The sequence below is a fragment of the Neomonachus schauinslandi genome, chromosome 9 (assembly GCF_002201575.2).
Source record: "Neomonachus schauinslandi chromosome 9, ASM220157v2, whole genome shotgun sequence".
In the NCBI taxonomy this organism is placed as follows: Eukaryota; Metazoa; Chordata; class Mammalia; order Carnivora; family Phocidae; genus Neomonachus; species Neomonachus schauinslandi.
The window spans coordinates 81,105,760-81,127,969 of record NC_058411.1 but is presented as its reverse complement, the minus strand read 5'-3'; the positions used below and the strand labels follow the sequence as shown (position 1 = coordinate 81,127,969).

The 22,210-nt window shown below is 43.3% G+C and overlaps 1 protein-coding gene across 1 annotated transcript in view; it reads right to left on the bottom strand.

The window, feature by feature from the left end:
• The window catches only part of EIF2AK4 (eukaryotic translation initiation factor 2 alpha kinase 4), a 106,173-nt gene that overhangs the window by 5,713 nt on the left and 78,250 nt on the right, over positions 1 to 22,210 (bottom strand). Inside the window, exons 27-34 of the mRNA XM_021695776.2 lie at positions 22,035 to 22,100; positions 19,269 to 19,439; positions 18,787 to 18,921; positions 14,838 to 14,945; positions 13,904 to 14,032; positions 12,367 to 12,453; positions 4,258 to 4,370; positions 1,154 to 1,212 (exon numbers count right to left, since the gene is read on the bottom strand). Of these exons, the coding sequence (XP_021551451.1) occupies positions 1,154 to 1,212; positions 4,258 to 4,370; positions 12,367 to 12,453; positions 13,904 to 14,032; positions 14,838 to 14,945; positions 18,787 to 18,921; positions 19,269 to 19,439; positions 22,035 to 22,100 (868 nt within the window). The remainder of the gene's footprint in view (positions 1 to 1,153; positions 1,213 to 4,257; positions 4,371 to 12,366; positions 12,454 to 13,903; positions 14,033 to 14,837; positions 14,946 to 18,786; positions 18,922 to 19,268; positions 19,440 to 22,034; positions 22,101 to 22,210) is intronic.

The window sequence follows — 22,210 nt, the reverse complement described above, 5'->3', positions numbered from 1 at the left end:
TGCACTTGACCTTGAGGAACCCAGAACCCTAACACCCAGCAGTTTTAGTGCTTCTGTCGACTCCCAGCCTTCTCTCAGGTGGAAGTGGGGGTGGAAGGTGACAAAAGCATAGGGAGGTTATATGAGTCACCAAAACCTCATGAACCTAAGGGAAAAAAAAAAATCAAACTTACTATTTCTCAAACTCCAATACTTTAAATTCCTCAAAGTATTTGAAATCTGACAGTGGCAGAAAGTCAACGCTAACAAACAAACCAAAAAGACCCAGTTCTGTTAAAAGCCAAATACGTCGTCTTGTGGACGTAATTGGGACATTTCTTTTTCAGTAAGGTTGGCAGATGTGATGAAACTAAAGACCTAACTGTCACCACCGTTCCCTCTTGGCTTTCATGAAAACAAAACGTATACATGGTCTTTCTCAAGGTTATTTATTTATTTATTTTAAGATTTTATTTATTTGAGAGAGAGAGCATGGGATGGGGGAGGGTCAGAGGGAGAAGCAGGCTCCCTGCTGAGCAGGAAGCCCGATGCAGGACTCGATCCTGGGACTCCAGGATCGTGACCTGAGCCGAAGGCAGTTGCTTAACCAACTGAGCCACCCGGGTGCCCCTCCCTCAAGGTTATTTCAATATATTATTCTTCAATCTTCTGTGTGGGGAAAATTCCCAGGAAAATTAACCACATTTAATCTATACAGTAAACTGAGTCAAAGGAAGATTAAACCAGTTGTGAAAATAAGACAGGAAGACAGAGCTGTATTATGATTAGAGGAACCACCGAACTCCTAGTCATTTTCTAGGATGTGAGTTTCAAAGCATAAATTCCATTTGGTAAAATTAATTGAATATGTTACTTTAAAAATACATTTCCGGGGCGCCTGGGTGGCTCAGTTGGTTAAGCAACTGCCTTCAGCTCAGGTCGTGATCCTGGAGTCCCAGGATCGAGTCCCACATCAGGCTCCCTGCTCAGTGGGGAGTCTGCTTCTCCCTCTGACCCTCTCCTCTCTCATGCTCTCTCTCTCTCAAATAAATAAATAAAATCTTTAAAAAAAAAATAAAACCTTTCCGATGCAACAAGGAGTCAGACACAGCAGTGTTTATAGCAGTGCGCACACACACAGCATTATGATGTTTAGATTCTAATTAGTCAATACCTGAAGCATTAGAAAAGGAGCCCTTCAGATTTTGCACTGCAAGATTATCAGAAGCTTCTCTAAAAAAAAGCAAACAAAAACAATTAGAAAACAGTCAATAGCACAACACAACAAAGATACTTTAAAGTGAGCCATTTTTTCCTATTAAGTGTAAAAATTAAACATTGGTTATTAGTGGAAGAAAAAAGTTGAACTTAATTATGCTTTTGGTCAAGAGCAAGTAAAAATTATAAAGGATATCATTTCAAATTAACAAATGCCTAAAGATAACATTTTGATTTATTCAGCTGTGTCTGAAACCCTGGCTCAACATAAGAAGCTAATTTCAATGAACTATAATGGGTGTTCTTTCCGCTCCCTTCACAATACAAGGAAACATTAGGGAGGGCATGCCCCACCTTTTTTAAAAGTGGCAGCAACCTTGGTGATCACCTGCAGGAGAACATTTAGTAAATAAGGAGATTCTTTCAAAAGCTGTGAATGGATATTCTTTAAAGATTGAATTAGCTTACAGCCTTTGAGAGACACAACAGCACTTTATCTTGGGAAAACAGGGAAGTAATCATGCACATGGAGGAAAGATATTAAACTTTTCCCTGCTAAAACTGAATCCCATCTGGGCCTTTTATGTGTCTTGAAATATTCAGCTCATTTTATGTTTGCTCTTCTACACCTCTGCCTTTTTTTGGGGATCAGTAATCCTAATACCTGGTACTTCTAGAACATTCTATTTCCCCAGAAGAAGTGTGATGGTGAATTTATTCAAGCTAGGTGCAGGTGGGAGGGAGCCGGGGTGAGGGAGGGAGAAGAAAGTAAGAATGTTTGTTTTATATAAGCCATGGTTTTTCACGTTGGCACTATTGACATTTTGGGCCAGATAATTCTTGGATGAGGGTACGGGGGTGGGGGGCAGTTAGTCATTCGCATTGTAGGATGATTAGTAGCACCACCAGTTCTAACAGCCTACAATATCTGCCAACAGTGCCAAATGTCCCCTGAGAATCACTGATACAAGCAAAAAAGAGGAAAAAAAAAGTATTTTTGATTATAAGTATATATATATATATATATATATATAAAAGTTACACATTTATAGAAAATTATAGAAATTTAAAGAAAATTAAGATCCCTTATAATCCCACTAACCAGAAATAACTAGAATTTAAAATGTGGGGGGCACCTGGATGGATCAGTTGGTTAAATGTCTGCCTTCAGCTCAGGTCATGATCCCAGGGTCCTGGAATCTAGTCCAGCATCAAGCTCTCTGCTCAGTGGGCAACCTGCTTCTCCCTCTCACTCTCCCTCCCATGCTCTCTCTCAAATAAAGAAAATCTTAAAAAGAAAATCTGATATATCATTCCAGACAATGTACGGGCTATATATTTTGGTTTTAAAAAACAGGATTATATATCTCTTTGTGGACAGATTTCCATGTCAATAAATTCAGCTTTACTAGAATCATCGTTTTTTTAAAAAAAAATTTTTTTTTAAGATTTTATTTATTTATTTGGCAGAGAGAGACACAGCGAGAGAGGGAACACAAGCAGGGGGAGTGGGAGAGGGAGAAGCAGGCTTCCCACGGAGCAGGGAGCCTGATGCGGGGCTCGATCCCAGGACCCTGAGATCATAACCGAGCTGAAGGCAGACACTTAACGATTAAGCCACCAGATGCCCCTTAAAAAATTTTTTTTAAGTAAACCCTGCGCCCAATGTGGCCCTCGAACTCATGACCCTGAGATCAAGAGTCACATGCTCTAGTGAGAAAGCCAGCCAGGCGCCCCTAGAATCATCATTTTTAAAGGCTGCACACCATTTCATTGTATTGACTATAATCCAAACAACCTTCTACCAATCAATGTTGTGATATTGTGAGAGATTCTCCAAGTGTGGTCCAGGGACCTCTGGAAGTTTCTGAGATCCTTGCACAGGTCTGCAAGGTCAAAACAGTTTTCACCATAATATAAAATGTTATTTACCTTTTTTACAGATAAAACAACCTCTTCTAAACCTCTACCTTTTTTGGGTCATCCTTTCACAAATGTGTCATGGAATTTTCCAGAGACTGTATGATGGGTGATAGCACAACAGATTGAATGCAGACGCAGATAGTGACAATCTAGTTTTTTCTATTAACATGTTAAAGAGATTACAAAAATGTAAAATAATGCATTATCTGTAAAATGTCAAATTGTCACTCTTCCAAAATTTGTTTTGGAAAATGGGTTTATTGTCTTATTTTTTTTAAGAATTTTAATTTGTGTGAGAGAGAGCATGAGTGGGGAGAGGGGGAAGGAAAGACGGAGAGGGCGAAGCAGACTCCCTGCTGAGCAGGGAGCCTGGGCTGGATCCCAGGACCATGAGATCATAACTGGAAGTGAAAGCTGATACCTAACTGACTGAGCCACCCAGGTGCCTCGGGTTTATTATTTTAAAATAAATATTTTTAAAATGTGTTTTAATTTCTAACGAATTATTGTAGATATAACCCACAAAAACAAAGTTCTTTGGTGCTCTCAAATAATTTTTAAGGGTATAAAGTGGTTCTCAGACCAAAAAGATTGAAACTGTTATAAACAATGCCTTGCTAGACATATTTGTACATACCCCCATGGAATAATTTTTACTATAAATTCCTGAAAGTAGAATTACTGGGTATTTCTTTTTAATTTTTAGTTTTAAGGCAATTTTAACTTTCTTAAATTCCTGTCCAGAGAGTTGAAACAATTTACATTTCCATCATGAATATATGACATCTTTTCCCAGAATATATTAATCTTTCAATTACTTTGACAAACACTACCAAAATTTACTAATTAACAGACCAAAGTTTGGCTCCTTGGGCCTTTCAAACTGATAAAATATTCTCTGACATGTTATGAAAAACAAAAAATATTCTCTGACATGTTATGAAAAACAAACCCTGAAACTATGATTGTCTTATATAGGGGGGTCACATACTTAAACTGCTGAGCTATTTGGAAGCAACAGAATGATCCATTAAAAGTTATCGTGATGTATCTGTATTTCCCAAAAGGATCAAATTGATTTTTAAAGGTACAGAAGTTCTACAGGTATTCACAGCTGGTTTTCTGGGCTTTTGTTACCTGATAGTCCTTTCATCACTGACTTTAGTTCTGAGTTTCTGCAAAACGTGGTCTATAAGATCAGACTCCTGCACATGTTTCTCTGTTTGCCTTTCCTTCTCAAAAGACTTAACCTTAAAAAGAATGAAACAGAATCAGTTTCTGAAGCCAAAAGGCTGAATCAGAGTACAAAACTAAGTCAACAGTTGAGGTTGGTGGTTCTCACCAGGGGCGATTTTGCTCATCACAGGACATTTGGCAATGTTTGGAGACCTTTCTGGCTGTGACAGCTACAGGGGGTGCTACCAGCATCTCGTGGGTAGAGGCCTGGCGTGCTGTTCAACTTCTTGTAGGGCCCAGGACAGCAGCCCCTACAATTATCTGGCCCCAAATGTCACTGTGGCTGTTAAGAAACCCTGGTATAGACTAGAAAAGCTTATCATTGATGATAGGATTTAAAAAAAGCCAAGACTAACCAGCTCCTATTTCATTTGATTCTTCCACATATTCTTCCCCTTAAACATCCCGATGGTCAGCCACCATTTTCCACAGCACTCCCCTCTCCGTTCCAAACTCAAGTCCTGTCATCCACTTCTATGGTACCTGCTCTCTCATCTTCACTCCATGGCCAGCACCCAACCTTGGCTTCAAACAGCCTTATATTCTCCCACTGCCATTTTCCACTCACTCCGTTCCATGCTACACACCCCTGCAGATGAATTTTTCTCACATACCACTCTGATGTCCCCGTCTGTCCAAAACATGCTGGCTCCCCACTCGCTGCTACATAAAGTCCAAATTCCCTGGTTCGCATTTTGCTCTCCATGATCTAGTTAAAACCATTCTCTCCTGCTGAAGTATCCTTCTGCTTCACCCAAAGTAGACTTATTCTGGGTAATGCCAGAATAGTTCTCTGCTGGCCTCCCTCTTTGGAATAGGCTATTCAAAGAATTACCACTATCTTTGCCATTCCTTCTGCTTAAAAGTCCCTTTCAGCACACATCTCTATCCTGCCCATCCATGAGGGTCCCCCATAAATCTACCTCTACCCTGAAGACTTCCCTGCTACCTCTGAGGTAATCTCCCAGGCTGATGAACCCTCAGAGAACTTGCACTGTAGGACTCTCATGGCATTTAGCACTTTCTAGCTCATAATCATGCATGATTGTGTTATGTTCCCTACCAGATTATGGGATCCTTGACAGCAGGGCCTGACGCGTCAATGTCCCTATATCCTTTGGGATCTTAAATTCCATCCCTCCCACACTGTGAACACTTAAAATGCATTTGCTGACTGGATGAATGAAGTGATGTCTTGCCCTTCAAATACGGAGATGATGCAAGATTCAAAACATAAGATAGGCTGGAACAATGTGCTAGAATGAACAAGATCACATTTAATGGAGATTAATATGAAGTCCTGTAATGAAAGCCCTCATTGTAGGTGGCCAGCCAGACATGGTGATAACTGTGAAAAGGCCAATGGGTTTTAGTTGCTAAGCTCAGTACAAGCCAAAGAGCCACATGATTGCTAAGAGTTCACTAGTAAACTCTCTGGGGAGAAATAGGGTATCTGGAATGAGGGAGGTCAGAGACCATTCTCATTTAGTTAGAATATGCCTAGAGTGCTCTGCAGAATTCTAGTATCACATTTAAAGACAGACATTGACAAGGCATGTCTAGAGGAGGTTAACTAGGAGGGTCAAGGATTTGGGAAATCATGTTATGAGGAATGGCTTAAGTAACCAGAATGTTTAAACCAGAAAAGAGGACAGAGTGACATGGCAGTCATCTCCTACAATTTATTTGAAAGTAGCTGAGAGGGGGAAAAAATTAGACTTGTTAGGCAGAACTAAGACCACAGAGTGTAAATTTTGGGAAGGAAACTGATTCAAGTTTTTAAAATTCGTTAATCATTTTAGCAGTGTGTTATGGCTCAGATTACCCAGCAGAAGCTTGATGCAGTCACTGCTCTGGAAGAGGCCTGATCAGTAGTTCTTAGGGTCACTTATGATTTTGTGACTAATAAGCAGACGAGTAGTGGGGACTTCCAAATCTTCCCATAAAGGATAAACTACTACAAGAAGTGCCTTCCTGCCTTAAACAATTACAAAGTCAAAGAAAACACATAGGACAATGGTTTCTCAGACCTTAGACAACAAGCAGTGGAGAACTATTTTCCAAGAGAAGGGAAACAAAGTGCCCTACCAGTGCCCGTTTACTGTGCTGAGGGAGCCTGCAGATTGCAGCACAGGAACGTGAAACCCAAACAGAGACCGGGAGTCTTGCCAAGGTGGGGAGACAGTTTAGGTAGACCCAGATGGCTAGAGGCTATGAGGCAGAGGACTGAAGAGTAGAGTGCTCCACACTCGGATCAATTTCTGAAACTCTGTGGAGAAGTCCCCTCAATTCTTGCCAGAGAACTGATCTGTGCTTTAAGGAAAGAAAACTGCCCAGGCTGGGGAAACCACCAGAAATGAGTAGGCGTCATAATTTCTGGAATTCACAGGGCTGGGAATAGTTCTTATTCTTATCAGGGTGGAAAGACTTCAGAATACACAGGGCAGCAGGCAGAATCCTCCTAAGGGTATTCCTTACTAGTAATGGAGCTAACTCAGGCCTAGACTAACGGCTGCCCTGGATCTGCCCACAACACATAAAATGAAGCCTGGAAAAAGATCAAGCAATTCAAGAATTTTAACTACACCCCAGAACAAAGCCCAACAGTATTTATAGGGACATAAAACCTAGCACCCAGAAATGTAAAATTCATAATGTCCAACAACCAATCAAAAGTTACTGGCAGGAGGGCCTGGGTGGCTCAGTCAGTCAAACGTCTGCCTTCGGCTTAGGTCATGGTCCCAGGGTCCTGGGATGGAGCCCACACTGGCCTCCCTGTTCAGTGGAGAGTCTGCTTCTCCCTCTCCCTCTGCCTCTGCCTGCAGCTCCTCCTGCTTATTCTCTCTCTGTCAAATAAATAAATAAAATCTTAAAAAACAAAAACAAAAAAACTACTGGCACGCAAAGTGGTAGGAAAATATGACTTATAACCAGAAGAAATGATAGATTCAGAAGTGTCAAAAATGATGGAATTAGTAGGCAAGCACCTTAAAACGACTATTTTTTTTTTTTAAAGATTTTATTTTTAAGTTATCTCTACACCCAATGCGGGGCTTACACTCACAACCCTGAGATCAAGAGTCACATGCTCTACTGACTGAGCCAGCCAGGTGCCCCTAAAATGACTATTTTAAATCTTATAAAAAATGTAAAGGAAACAAAAACTCTAAGAGAGAAATGGAAGATTATATATAAAGATACAAATATACAGGTGAAAAAATACATATGAAATGCAAAGGGATTAACAGCAGATGAGATATTGCAAAAAAGATCAGTGAATGGTCCCAAATAAAGCAAAGAGAAAGGGAAAAAACAAAACAAAAACAGAGTCTTAATGAGCTGTGTGTCAATATCAAATGATTAATATACTGTAATCAGAGTCCTACAAGGAAAAGAGAAAAGGGGGGGTGGGGCGCCTGGGTGGCTCAGTCGTTAAGCGTCTGCCTTCGGCTGAGGTCGTGATCCCAGGGTCCTGGGGTCAAGCCCCGCATCGGGCTCCCTCCTCGGCAGGAAGCCTGCTCCTCCCTCTCCCCCCTGGCTTGTGTTCCCTCTCTTGCTGTGTGTCTCTCTCTGTCAAATAAATAAATAAAATCTTTGGGGGGGGGGGGAAGGGACAGAAAAATATTTGAAGAAATAATGTCTAAAATTTTTCTAAATTTTTTAAAAAATTTTATTTATTTATTTGACAGAGGGCACAAGTAGGCAGAGCGACAAGCAGAGGGAAAGGGAGAAGCAGGCTCTCTGCGGAGCAGGGAGCCCGACATGGGGCTCGATCCTAGGACCCCAGGATTATGACCTGAGCCGAAGGCAGACGCTTAACTGACTGAGCCACCCAGGCACCCTCTAAAATTTTTTTTAAAAGGTTTATTTATTCGAGAGAGAGAGAGAACACACGCACTAGTGGGGGCAGGATCAGAGCCAAAGGGAGAAGCAGACTCCCAGCTAAGCAGGGAGCCCAACTGAGGGCCCAATCCTGGGACCCTGGGATCATGACCCAAGCCAAAGGCAGAGGTTTAACCGACTGAGCCACCCAGGTGCCCCTGAAGATTTTCTGTATTTTATGAAAACTATGAATCTACAGTTCAAAAAAGTCTAGCTATGAATACCAAGTATTAGAATATAGAGAATACCACACTGAGGTATATCATATTCAAATTGCAGAAAATCAGTGACAGAAGAAAATCTTAGAAGCTGCCAGAAAATAAAGAGCATACATAGAGAATCAGAGCAGACTTTTAATAGAAACTACCATCATGTCAGAGGACAATAAAACACATCTTTAAAATGTAAAAAAAAAAAAAAAAGTCAATCTTAAATTTTATATCTAGCAAAAATATCTTTCAAAAATGAAGGTGATGGGGTCGGTTGGGCATCGGACTCTTGGTTTTGGCTCAGGTCATGATCTCAGGGTTGGAGATGGAGCCCTGTGTCAGGCTCCACGCTCAGCAGGAAGTCTGCTTGAAATTCTCTCCCTCTCCCTCTGTCCCTCCTCCTGTTTGCTCTCTCTCTAAAATAAATAAATCTTTTTTTTTTTTTTTTTGAGATTTTATTTATTTGTCAGAGAGAAAGAGAGAGAGAACACAAGCAGGGGGAGTGGCAGGCAGAGGGAGAAGCAGGCTCCCTGCTGAGCAAGGAGCCCTATGCCGGGACTCGATCCCAAGACCCCGGGATCATGACCTGAGCCAAAGGCAGGCGCTTAGCCAACTGAGCCACCCAGGTGTCCCTAAAATAAATAAATCTTAAAAGAAAAAAAATGAAGGTAAAATGAAGACTTTCTCAGACCAATAACAACTGAGAAAATTCATGACCAGCAGACCTGCACAGGCCAGAAATAAAGGAAATTCTTCAGGTAGAAGGAAAATGAAGTCAGAATGATGTCTGCCTCAACATAGTAGTAAACAGTTCCAGAGATGGTAAATATGTGGGTAAATATAAAGGACATTTCCCCCCCTTATTTTAAAAACCTCTTTAAAAAATAACTAAAGCCAAAATAAGGGGCGTCTGGGTGGCTCAGTTGTTAAGCGTCTGCCTTCGGCTCAGGTCATGATCCCAGGGTGCTGGGATCGAGCCCCGCATCAGGCTCCCTGCTCAGCGGGGAACCTGCTTCTCCCTCTCCCTCTGCTGCTCCCCCTGCTTGTGTTCCCTCTCTCACTGTGTCTCTGTCAAATAAATAAATAAAATCTTTAAAGCCAAAATAAAAACAATGTATTGTGGAGTTTATAACATATGTAAGAAAAAATACTTGGCAACAATAGCACAAAGAAATAGAGAAGGGAAATGGAAGTATTCTGTTGTAAGGTTCTTACACTGTATGTGAAAGGCATATAATATTTTTTGAAGGTAGAATGTATAAGTTAAAGATGTACACTGTAAACCTTAAGAAGTCACCAAAAACAGGAGTAATGGTTAGCAAACCAGAAGGAGAGATCTAAAAAAGAAGGTATGAAAAGAAAAAAATGGAAAAAAGAACAGATGGAATAATTAGAAAACAAATAGTAAAATGGTAGATTTAAACCCAACCATTTCAATAACTGCATTACATATAAATGGTCTAACCATTCCCATTAAAAGACAGGGATTGTCAGAGTAGATCAAAAAAGCAAAACTCAACTGAGTGTCTCTAAGAAACCCACTTTCAAGACACAGATGGGATGGAAACAGACATGCCATGCAAACACTAATCGAAAGACCTCAGAACAAGAAATATTATCAGGATAAAGAAGAACATTTCATAATGATAAAGAGGTCAATTCATCAGATAGAAAATTCTAAATGTGTATTCAGCAAATAACAGAGCTTCAAAATGCACAAAGCAAAACTGATAGAACTAAAAGGAGAAATAGATAAATCTACAATGATAGCTGGAGATTTTGACACTCCTCTCTCAGTAACTGATTGAGCAAGTAGACAAAATGATTAGTAACGATACAGAAGACTTCGGCAACAGCATCATCTAATTTGACCTAACTGATGTTTATCAAACAACTCCTCCTAATAATGCAGAATACACATTCTTCTCAAGTGCACATGAAACATTCATAGTTAACAGACAATTATTCTTTACTTTAAAACGTGGCTCAGTAAAATTAAAAGGACTGAAATCATACAGAGTATGTTCTTTGATCACAAAGGAATTAAATCATTAGAAATCATTAAAGATGACATAATGAGCGCTGGCTATTATGTAAGATGAATCACTGACCTCTCTACCTCTGAAACTAATAATACAATATATGTTAATTGAATTTATTTTTTTAAAAAATATTTTATTTATTTATTTTGACAGAGAGAGAGAGTGGGAGAGGGAGAAGCAGGCTTCCCACTGAGCAGAGAGCCCGACGTGGGGCTCGATCCCAGGACCCTCGGATCATGACCTGAGCCAAAGGCAGATGCTTAACTGACTGAGCCACCCAGGCACCCGTTAATTGAATTTAAATAAAAAAATAAAAATTTTAGGGCGCCTGGGTGGCTCAGTCGTTAAGCATCTGCCTTCAGCTCAGGTCATGATCCCAGGGTCCTGGGATCGAGTCCCACATCGGGCTCCCTGCTCGGCGGGAAGCCTGCTTCTCCCACTCCCCCTGCCTGTGTTCCCTTTCTCGCTGTCTCTCTCTCTGTCGAAAAATAAAAAAATAAAATCTTAAATAAAAAAATAAAAATTTTTAAAAAAGGAAAGAAATCATGAAAGAAAGATAGTTGGAAAATACCCGAATATTTGGAAGTTAAGCCACACACTTCTAAATAACCTGTGGATGAAAGAAATCATCAAAGAAACCAGAAAGTATTTTGAACTAAATGAAAATGAAAGCATTACATCATTAAATGCTTATACTTAGAAAAGTCAAGTCTAAACTCATTGATCCATGCCAGGTGCCAACTTTTTTTTCCCCCCTGTAAAGGCTCAGGTAAGTATTTTAGGCTTTGCAGGCCACATACTGTCACATCCTTGTTTTTTTTTTAAACGGAGAATGTAAAAAAGATTTGTAGTTCACAGGCCATACAAAAATAGGCTGTGTGCCAGATTTGGCCTACGGGCTGTAGTTTATCTACCCCTAACCTAAAGTTCCACCTGAAGAAAAGAAAAGGAATAAACTAAATCCACAATTAGCAGAATGAAGAAGAACAGAATGGAATTCAGTAAAATAAAAAACAAATGAACAAAAAAATAAGAGAAAAATCAATGACATCAAAAGCTGGTTTTCTGAAAAGACAAATGAAATTGATAAACCTCTAGCCAGCCTGGTGAAGTAAAAAAAAGGGGAAGGATGGGAGACATAAATTACTAATTAGCAGGCATGAAAGAGGGGATTATCATTACAGATCCTACAGATAATAAAAGAGAATATTTGAAAATTTAGATGAAATGGGAACATTCTGGGGAAGATATCAACTACTCAGACTCACTTACTCAGAAAGAGGACCTGAACGGCTCTCTGTCTAGGCCCTTGTGGCTTCACTGCTGAGTCTGACCAAACATCTGAGGATGAAATAATACCACCTGTACACAAAAATCTTTCAGAAAACAGAAAAGGAGAGGACACTGTCCAACTCATTGATGAGGCCAACATTACCCAGATATCAAAACCTGACAAAGACATTAAAAGGGGGGAAATACGTTGATTTTTTTTTTCCTTAAAAATAGAAATAAAGGTTAGAAGTTGGTATATTTATGAACTTTGTTAAGTTAAAGGTAACAGTAAAACTGGTTAGAAACAGCCACAGGACATGCCAACCAGCAGGTATCAGTGTGGTCATTATTCTTATTTTCTGAGATGAAGAAAGGGAACAGAGGTAGAAAACTAGGAAAAACCTACTGCCACTATTTTTGATTTTTGATTTTTTAAGCTGGGAGGGAAGGGTTCCGATTCAGACTGTCTCTTACTCTATATAGCCTTTCTCCAAACACAGGCCCAACAAATACAATAACGGATTTTCACCTACACCCAAGGCCAGGGGACAGCGGGAAGTTGGGAATCTGACTGTAAACTGTGCACGACTTCCTTGGCTCTGTACCTTGACGTAGCTTCCTCCTTTATCCGAGACGAGGGCCACGTAGGTGATTTCGTGATGTCGGCAGTATTCCTGTAGCTCCTCTTGGGACTGAAACAAACACAGCATGTGAGATAAACACAGAGCGCCTAGAGCGGCTTCAAGGACTTAGGGAGACTGAAAACACGGTGTCCAACTGTAGTGTCAAAGGGACTTGCTAACCTGCTGACTTCCGGAGCTATCAGTATTAAGCCAGAAGAGTAAGAATTCAAAGGAGCAGGAAGACCTTGCTTTTCTTACTTTCACTGCTGTCCTCAGGGGCCATGGACAATCAATGTGCTCGGGGCACAGTAAGATACGGTTTTCAGAAGCTTCAAATCTTGGTGCAAGGTGCCAAAATTACACAGTACGCACACATACAATGAGAAGGCCTTTGAGGAAAGCCAAGGCAACAAAAAACAGCGGACGGCGTAAAGCAGAAGTGAAGCTTAAAGCCACCAAGCAGCGGAGCAGGGACGCCTGCAGGGTCTGCCGCGGGGCAGGACTGAAGTCACGGTTTCTGGAAGAACACTCCTCTAACAATTTATGCAACAAGGGAACCAATGGAAGAGGACGCTGCTCGGTCGAATGATTAAAAATCATTGCTCAGCAGACTGAGGAGGTTTTCCTAACACACACCAAGATGGACAGCAGCAGGAGGGAGGGAGGGTGGAGGTTCTGTTTCCCTGGGCATCGCTTCAGGCTCTGGGGCGCCTGAGTGCGGGCGAACTGGACCATACGCCCTTCTGTGATCTGCTGGTGGCAGGGAGACGTTCTCTACAGGCCCCCCTTTCCGAAGGGCAGGCGGGTTCAAGGCTGCTCCTTTCCTCACTTCCAGCCCCAGAGCAGGCTGCTGTGGGGGGTCTGAGGAGAGACAGCCACCCACACAGCTCAACACGGAACGCCTTTGGCAAGTGTGCGAGCCTGGATCCCGGCCCTGCAAAGACGGCCCAGCCTCATCCCTGGGGGAGTCTGTTCGCTTCTAGGGGCAAGGGAACTTTGAGTTACGGATCTTGAGACAGGGAGACGACCTGGATCATCTGGGTGGCATCAGTGTAATCACAAGGATCCTTGTGAGAGGAGACAGGAGGGTCAGAGATGGAGAGACAGAAAGAGAGGTCAGAGAGGAAAGAAAATGCTACCCTGCTGAGTTTGAAGGTGGAGGAAGGGACTACGAATGGAGGCATGCTGGAGGCCTCCCAGGGCTGGATAAGGCAGGGGAATGGATTCTCCCCCTCAAGCCTTCTGAAGGAACGGGCCCTGGCAGACACCTTGACTGGAGCCCAGTGGAACTAGCGTCACACTTCTGAATGCCAGAAATGCGAGATAACCAGCCTGTATTGTTTTAAACCACGGAGTTGTGGTCCTTCGTTCCTGTAACAATCAGAAGCTAACACCGGAAGTGACTCTAACGAGAGAGAAGTTGAGTTTGAGAGAACCCTACTCTAAGGCTGGGGAGGACGATTGGCCACGGCAGCGGGGATGCACGCACTCCACTCAGGGGCACTTTGTGTCTCATTACCTGTGACCAGTCATACATGATTTGTGCTGTGATTCCCGCGGACCAGAGTTTCTGGGTTAGGTTGATGGCCCTGGACATGGACATCTGGCCAACACTTACGATCAGGAGGTCGCAAGAGCTTATTGTAACCTGGATCAGAAAGAGAGTGGTTACATTTAGAGGAGCCACACTGTGGGCCTGTAGGAGGGGAGGCAGCACGCATGTGAAGACAGGCATCTCAAAATCTTGTACGCTACAGAAGTCTGGGCTTCACAATGACATATACTAAATAAATAAATAAATAACGTCAAGGGGCGCCTGGGTGGCTCAGTCGTTGGGCGTCTGCCTTCGGCTCAGGTCATGATCCAAGGGTCCTGGGATCGAGCCCCGCATCAGGCTCCCTGCTCCGCGGGAAGCCTGCTTCTCCCTCTCCCACTCCCCCTGCTTGTGTTCCCTCTCTCGCTGTGTCTCTCTCTGTCAAATAAATAAAATCTTTAAAAAACAAAAAAAGTCAAAAACCTTTTATATTAGTCTTTTTAGAAAATTATTTCAGCTATCCTAAGCCGTCAGGAAGATATTCTTTTCCTCTGGGAAAACTAATCTTGTCTGAAACAAAAAGGAAAAAGAACCATTTCTAGCTCTTAGAGTGCGGCAGGATTTCTGAACAAGGGGCTCTGATAGGCGTCTGCCAACATCTATAGCTCCCATGTACAGAGTGCATCAGACACGAGGACAGTGAGGCCAGGCAGAGACGGAGGAGCTGTCTGAGGTCCCCCTGAGGGAGGCTAAGGACTTAGACGCAAGGACGGATGTCAAGTCCTAGGCTTGTCCATCATGGCAAAGATAACCCCCCAAAGCCTCGGTCTATTGCCACGTCCAGGGCTCCATATAAAGGACTATAAAATGAAAGACCTCAGAGCCCACGGGAAAGCTGGAAAGCAAAACTGGAACTTACAGGTTCTTCCATGTTGAGGATCGCTGCAGATATCTTGTCTATAGCTATGCTGACCCCAACAGCAGTGGGGATTGGTCCCAGAGCCTGGGGTCCTCTAAACTGGGGAATCTGGGAAGAAAGGCACAGCTTTGGTTATGAAAGAGAGAAGAAACTGTAACCATAAGCAAAGCAATGACTGGAGGGCACACACTTGTCAGCAACTTCTCATCAAAGGGTTCAACCAAGAAGTAAGTACGTGTGTGGCAGGGAGAGTGAGAGAGAGAGAGAGAGAGAAGGGGGGCCGGGGGAGGGAGAGGTGGGAACACGCACACGTGCCAACTGAGGAAAAAAGTAACAAATGCTGCACCTAGAGCTGCACTGTGGAACACGGCGGCCACCTAGCCACATGTGGGCTTCAACACCTGCAATCTGACTAATCCAAACTGACAGGCGCTGTGTATGTGAAGTACACAGAGGCTGCAAAGATTCAGAATGGAAAAAAAAAAAAAAGGATATAAAATAGCTCATTAATCATATTGAGATGTCTGATTACATATGAAATAGTACTGGGGGTATATCGGGTTAAATATACACTGATTTGCAAAATCTTAGTAAAAAGGGGCGCCTAGGTGGCTCAGTCGTTAAGCCTCTGCCTTCGGCTCAGGTCATGATCCCAGGGTCCTGGGATTGAGTCCCATATCAGGCTCCTTGCTCCGCAGGAAGCCAGCTTCTCCCTCTCCCACTCCCCTTGCTTGTGTTCCCTCTCTCACTGTGTCTCTCTCTGTCAAAAAAGAAATAAAATCTTAAAAAAAAAAAAAAAAGTTTAGAAAAAAATGTAAAATAGCTCACAAATTTTGAAAATTTCGGGGCGCCCGGGTGGCTCAAGCGGTTAAGCGTCTGCCTTCGGTTCAGGTCATGATCCCGGGGTCCTGGGATCGAGTCCCACATTGGGCTCCCTGCTCAGCAGGGAGCCTGCTTCTCCCTCTGCCTGCAGCTCCCCCTGCTCATGCTCTAAAAAACTAAAATCTTGGGATGCCTGGGTGGCTCAGTCGTTGGGCGTCTGCCTTCGGTTCAGGTCATGATCCCAGGGTCCTGGGATCTAGCCCCGCATCGGGCTCCCTGCTCCGCGGGAAGCCTGCTTCTCCCTCTCCCACTCCCCCTGCTTGTATTCCCTCTCTCGCTGTGTCTCTGTCAAATAAAAAAAAAAAAAAAAAATCTTAAAAAAAAATTAAATAAATAAAAATTAAAAAATGAAAAAAAAATAAAATCTTAAAAAAATTTTTTTTTGAAAATTTGGACTGTATGTTGAAACAACATTTTGGATATTTGGGTTAAGTAAGATATTATTAAAATAAATTCCACCTTTTTCTTTTTATTTGCTTTATGTCCCTAGATAATTTAAAATTACATAGGTAGGTTCTGATTCTGGACCAAGACAGGAACACTTCTCTCTATTCCTCCCGCTAAGTAGAGCAAAAAATCCTGGACATTACTTATAAACAAACATAAGAAGACTATGAAGTGAAGAGAAGGCAGCACACGGGCATGGGAACTGTAAGATCTGAGGGTAACACATGCTGACAACCCAGAAATGCCAAGGAGAACCAACAGAAGGTCCCCAGGAAACCCGCTCTCTCTAGCCAAAACATGAAGAAAGGGGCAGCCCGGCAGGGCCGAAAATGTTTATATAACCCCTGCCCTGCTCCAGCCAAACACCACAGGAAAAGGTCCACCCCCACCAGCAAAGGCTGAGTGGGGGCCCACACCTTTATTCAGATGTAAGGGGCCCCCCTCTCTCACCAAGCCCCAGCTGGGTAGCATCAGAGAAGACTAAATGGGAGCCAGGACTTTTCTTATCTGCCTGGGGTAGTGCTCCCTACCCCCCAAACAGTGTCAGGAACTGAAGGATTACAGACCCTAACATCCACCCAAGCAGTAATGAGGCCACCCTCCCTGTGGGGGTGGTGCCCAAGGCGGCTGAGTGGGAGGCTGGAACGTTCCCTGCTCTCCAGCAGTCTCCTGCCACTTCCCCACCCCTCACCATGGTACCAGTAAAGGCATGTGGGAACAGGAACAGGGCACCCCGCCCAGCCTAGGGATGTTGAAGCAAGCAGAGTAAGGAACCTGAATCTTTATCCTCGACCAACAGTAGCAAGGTGGCACCTCCTGCCCCTATTTATGCTTTCAGGGGAGGCCTGCTAAACCTAAAGATCTAGCTAAGCTCCAGAGTCTCATAATACTTAAAATATCCAGGGTCCAAGTGAAAATCACGCATCATGGCAAGAACCAAGAAGGTCTCAAAATGTGTAAAAGATAATCAACAGACAGGATGACACAGATGTTGGAAATATCTGACAAGGATTTTATTTTATTTATTTATTTATTTTTTTAAAGATTTTTTTTTTTTTTTTTTTAATTTGAGAGAGAGAGAATGAGAGACAGAGAGCATGAGAGGGAGAGGAGGGTCAGAGGGAGAAGCAGACTCCCTGCCGAGCAGGGAGCCCGATGCAGGACTCAATCCCGGGACTCCAGGATCATGACCTGAGCCGAAGGCAGTCGCTTAACCAACTGAGCCACCCAGGCGCCCCTGACAAGGATTTTAAAGCAACCACCGCAAAAAGCATGATGAACAGGCTTGGGACAAAAAAAAAAATAGAAAGTCTCATTAGAGAAGTACGAGATTAAAAAACCTCTGGATGGGGCGCCTGGGTGGCTCAGTTGGTTAAGCGACTGCCTTCGGCTCAGGTCATGATCCTGGAGTCCCGGGATCGAGTCCCGCATCGGGCTCCCTGCTCGGCGGGGAGTCTGCTTCTCCCTCTGGCCCTCTCCCCTCTCGTGCTGTTTCTCTCTCTCTCTCTCTCTCAAATAAATAAATAAAATCTTTAAAAAATATATAAATAAAAAAAAAAAAAAGAAGAAGCGAAGATAATCCCAAAGAGTATAAATCCAAAGAAAGTCATGCCAAGACACGTCATGATCAAATTTCAAACTAAAGACAAAGAAAAAAAAATCTTAAAAGCACTGACTGAAAATCAACTTTCCTATAGGGGAAAACTCAAACAACAGCCCATTTCTCATCAGAAACCAGAAATTTGGGTCAAGTACAACAGACTTTCTTCTCCTCTTGAGTTTCTCAGCATTTGACAGTTGAAGCAAAAAGCCTAACGCTGTCTGATGTGGACATCAATGTATGGAGAGGAAATATTTAAGACAATTATATTATAAATGGCAGGAAGGGTATAGGGACCTCCAGGGAGGTAAAGGTTCCATACTTTACTTGAACTAGTAAATGTCAGCACCCACGGATCTTCATGGTGATAGAGGAGCATATCTGTATCTCGGCTGTGGTGGTGGTGACAAGACCCCACACACACAGTAACAATGGCACAGAGTTATACACATACAGTGTACCAATGTCCGTGTCCTGGTTTTGATTATTTTATTCTAGTTCTGCCAGATTTAACCATTCAAGAAAATGGAGCAAAAGGTACGCAAGATCTCTCTGTACTATCTTTGCAACTTCCTGTAAACCTGTAATTATTTAAAAATAAAAAGTCACAGGGGCGCCTGGGTGGCTCAGTTGGTTGGGTGACTGCCTTCGGCTCAGGTCATGATCCTGGAGTCCCGGGATCGAGTCCCGCATCGGGCTCTCTGCTCGGCAGGGAGCCTGCTTCTCCCTCTGACCCTCCCCCCTCTCATGTGCTCTCTCTCTCTCTCTCTCATTCTCTCTGTCTCAAATAAATAAATAAAATCTTAAAAATAAATAAAAAAATAAAAAAAATAAAAAGTCACAAACACTACAAATGTGGTTCAGAGTATTTTTCTATTCCTAGGTAAAGGGCATGCAGGTGTTCAATTGTACCACTGGTTCAATTTTTCTGAAGCTTTGGAATATTTCAAAACACCACCTGAGAAAGAAAGGAAATTAAGCTAGACTAAATCAACCAACAAATCCGGGGTGAGCCCTCACCAGCAGGTCGTATCTGCCGCCGGCGGCAAGGATTTCCGATACAGCCCTCTGCCTCCGTCTGATGACTGCCACAAATTGGAAGATGACGCCGTTGTGCTGTTGTACCTTGTAAACCAAGCCCAAATTGATCGAGACCTGTGAAGTACAAGCCCACGCAAACATGTCAAGGGCATGGTTTTCCATGGGTAGCATCAGAGCAATCAGGAATATGTCTAAGTATAGCCTGCCAGGTGAAGACTCTGTTCTCTTCAGGAATCAGCGCTTGGCTGAGGCTAACTGACATCGTCAGACTTGCCGTACCATAGGAATTGTGATGCTTGCAAGGACGTTCTGATGGAAGCCAAAATCGTTACTAGAAATCCAAAATGGGGAAAGCAGAGTTCTGGCGGGGGGAGAAAACGCGTCCTAGCATTAACTCAAAACCCCCATTTCGCCCTGTGCAGGCACCACAGACCCACAGGAGAATCCAGCGGTGGCCCAACCTGTAACTTGATGCCGAGTTTCTTCAACAGCCCAACAATCTCCTCTAGGTCTTTTAAGCCGTACTTCACCAGTTGGGCAACGCCTGTTTTCTGTTTTATTAATGAATTTATTGCCGGTGTTAGATCTTGCAAATCTCCCTTCTGCTCGATGAATTTGTAGAGTCGACACAGCTGGAAAGCAAAGAGGCACACTTAGCTTCCGATCCCCAGCAGGGATGACACACTCCACACGGTGTTCAGACACACGGGGGACAGAGCGGAGCTTTCGCACCGCCAGGAGCAGGGATTTTGTGGTCAGAGGCCATTTTAACCTTTACTGGGAACCTGACTACGGATTACCCTTTTCCAGCAACTCAAAAGCACCTCACAGGAGTGCTTTGGGCACCTACTCCTAGTGAATGCTGCCCCCAGCAGAGCAGTCCCTTGTACTAGCTGAGCCACCATGACAATATTTCCAAGCCAGGATTGTTCTTTTTTACCTTCCTCGTTCTCATCAACTCCCGTTCCTGCAGGCACAGAAACGGGGAGGGCGGTGGGGGGCACACAGGAAGGCAAAGTCTGCCTGGTTCTAATTCTACTCTGAAGTAGCCAGAAATTCCCTCTGCTCCCTTTGCTTGAATCATTCCTGTTTGGAGCCCTGGGGTGCCACTCGGGTGTCACCTCCCAGACAGCCCCCTGATCCTTCCCTCCCTCTGGCTCACACCTCCATCCCAGCTCCCAGCCGCTGTACCCATCGTCTTCCACACGAGAGCAATGGCTAGAGATGATCTGTGGGCCAGGCCCAGTCCCTGGCACACAGCAGGGGAAGAAGGAACTACGGTCTAAACCAGAACAAAATTTCCACTCGAGCTCCTGGGAGTTGAACAGAATTATAGCTATTTTAAGACTATATAAGCATAACCTGGTTCAAGGATAAATTGGCACATGGAAACAGAGCTGAATGAAGACTCAGCTTATTTCAGTTTAATATAAGAATCATACACCACATGTATTTTTTTAAATCCAAGAAGTAATATAATCTCAATTTCCTTACTCTATTAAATGTTTTTCTTCTTAAAAAACTATTTCTTCTCAAATTTTAACATTAAATTACCCCATTAATAAACTCCCAGAAGCACTAGAGTCGCTCTCTCCAGATAAGCATCTTCACCCCATCATCAACAAACTCCATGTGACTTTGGACAAGTCACAGCATCTCTGGGCCGGAGGTGCCTCATCTGTAAAATCAGAACACTGGCCCAGACACTGGCTTGCACTATTTCTACTTCCTTTTCTAGTATCTTCAGAGTTCCATTTTTATATAATGACAGCACCAAATGTCTTTATTAGGTGCTAATTTTTCCATTTTTAAGCTAATCAAACATACAACTTTGATGCTCATCATCAGATAACCAGAGGTTTAACAAAAAGAAGCTGACATTTTAGCAACTGAGGCAGCTATCATGTGCAAGTGTGAAATATGTTTGAAATGTGACATTAGTTCAAAGAACCTTTTGGGCTTGAGCCTTCAGGTAAGGAATCACCAGATTGGGCAGTTTCTTGAGCAGATTCTTCATGCTATTTATATATGGAACTATTTCTGCTCATAGGTATGTGCTGTGTACTTGTCTAGAGAATTATGTAAATACTGTGCTTCATATTAAAATATTTTATCACTGGTCACTTTGTGTACCATTAATATCTCCTCCTCTATGTAACATCTAAAATTTAACCTGGCTTAACTTCTCGAACTCCTAGGCTGTGTCATCTGGTTGACTCTCCCTAACTGACTGCATGCTGACTGCTATGAGCTGCAGTGTGTGTGTGCAAGTTTGGTTAGAGAGCTGAGGGTAGACAGATGCTGCACGGAGCCCCCCATGGCTTTTTAAAAGGCCAATATGAATTAAGTTGGAAGCAGCCTGTGGAGTCTTCAGCTGACTCCTTTATGCCTACAGCACCATGTCTGCCATACTGTAGGTGTGTAGGTCAAAAGAATGAGCATTTCTGCCTGGCCTGTGTATAGTCATATTTTAATCTATCCTATACATGAATTTGCTGATCATCACAGGATCATGTAATCGAGTGCCCCACCAGGGCTAGAGGGCTTCTGGGGAAGTTTTAAAGAAGTATCTCTTCTTATCTAAATATTCAGGAAAATGTCAGAAATCCCCGTTGTCTTCAGCTATCCAGTGACTCCATGAAGTATGGGTTACTGCGCCAAGATTAGAGACCTATCTGATGCCTGCTGAGAGAATAGGACAAACCTGCTTACCCCATGAGATAGTCCTCATTGCCACTGGGATCAAATGTCAGATTTTAGGGGTAAGAAATGTACCAGAAAAGCAGGAGCTTTAATTCAAATCTGATGTGTTGGAAGATCGGGGGGTAGGGTGGTGGGGGAAACCCAGATGGATGTGCAGAACTCTGTGCCTCATTCCAGTCCCCTAGGATCTATTTCAGAAGAGGACAACCAGTACTAGACCCGCTCGCTCAGCAGGAGGCTCTGCCGAGCATGGCCCGCACAGGGCGGGAGAGCAAAGCAGCTGGTGATCCAGAAAGAACAGGATGATGACCCCACGGTGAACAGCAGCATGGAGAGGCAGGCTTTGAGCCCAGCGCTGGGCTCTCTTCCCCTAGTCCCCGAGGTTGCCAAGGAACCTATGAACATGTAAGGGAAACCTGTCTGTGAGGAGCCGTGGAACAGCCCAGCCCTGCCTCACTGCCTTGAGAATCGGGGTTCATAAAGTTACGGAGAAAGCTGTAAGAGCCCCATCCCTGGATACTTACACTATTAGACGACAAAGACAGATTACAAAACTTGGCTTCCACTTCTCTCCTCGTCAGCTTTTCTGTCTAACGCGGAAGAGAAAGGGAACAATGAGAGTCACCAAATTTGGCCCTGAACATAAAGATATGCTCTCCAGGCACATTCCGACAAGTATATACCCTCCATTTTGGACAAA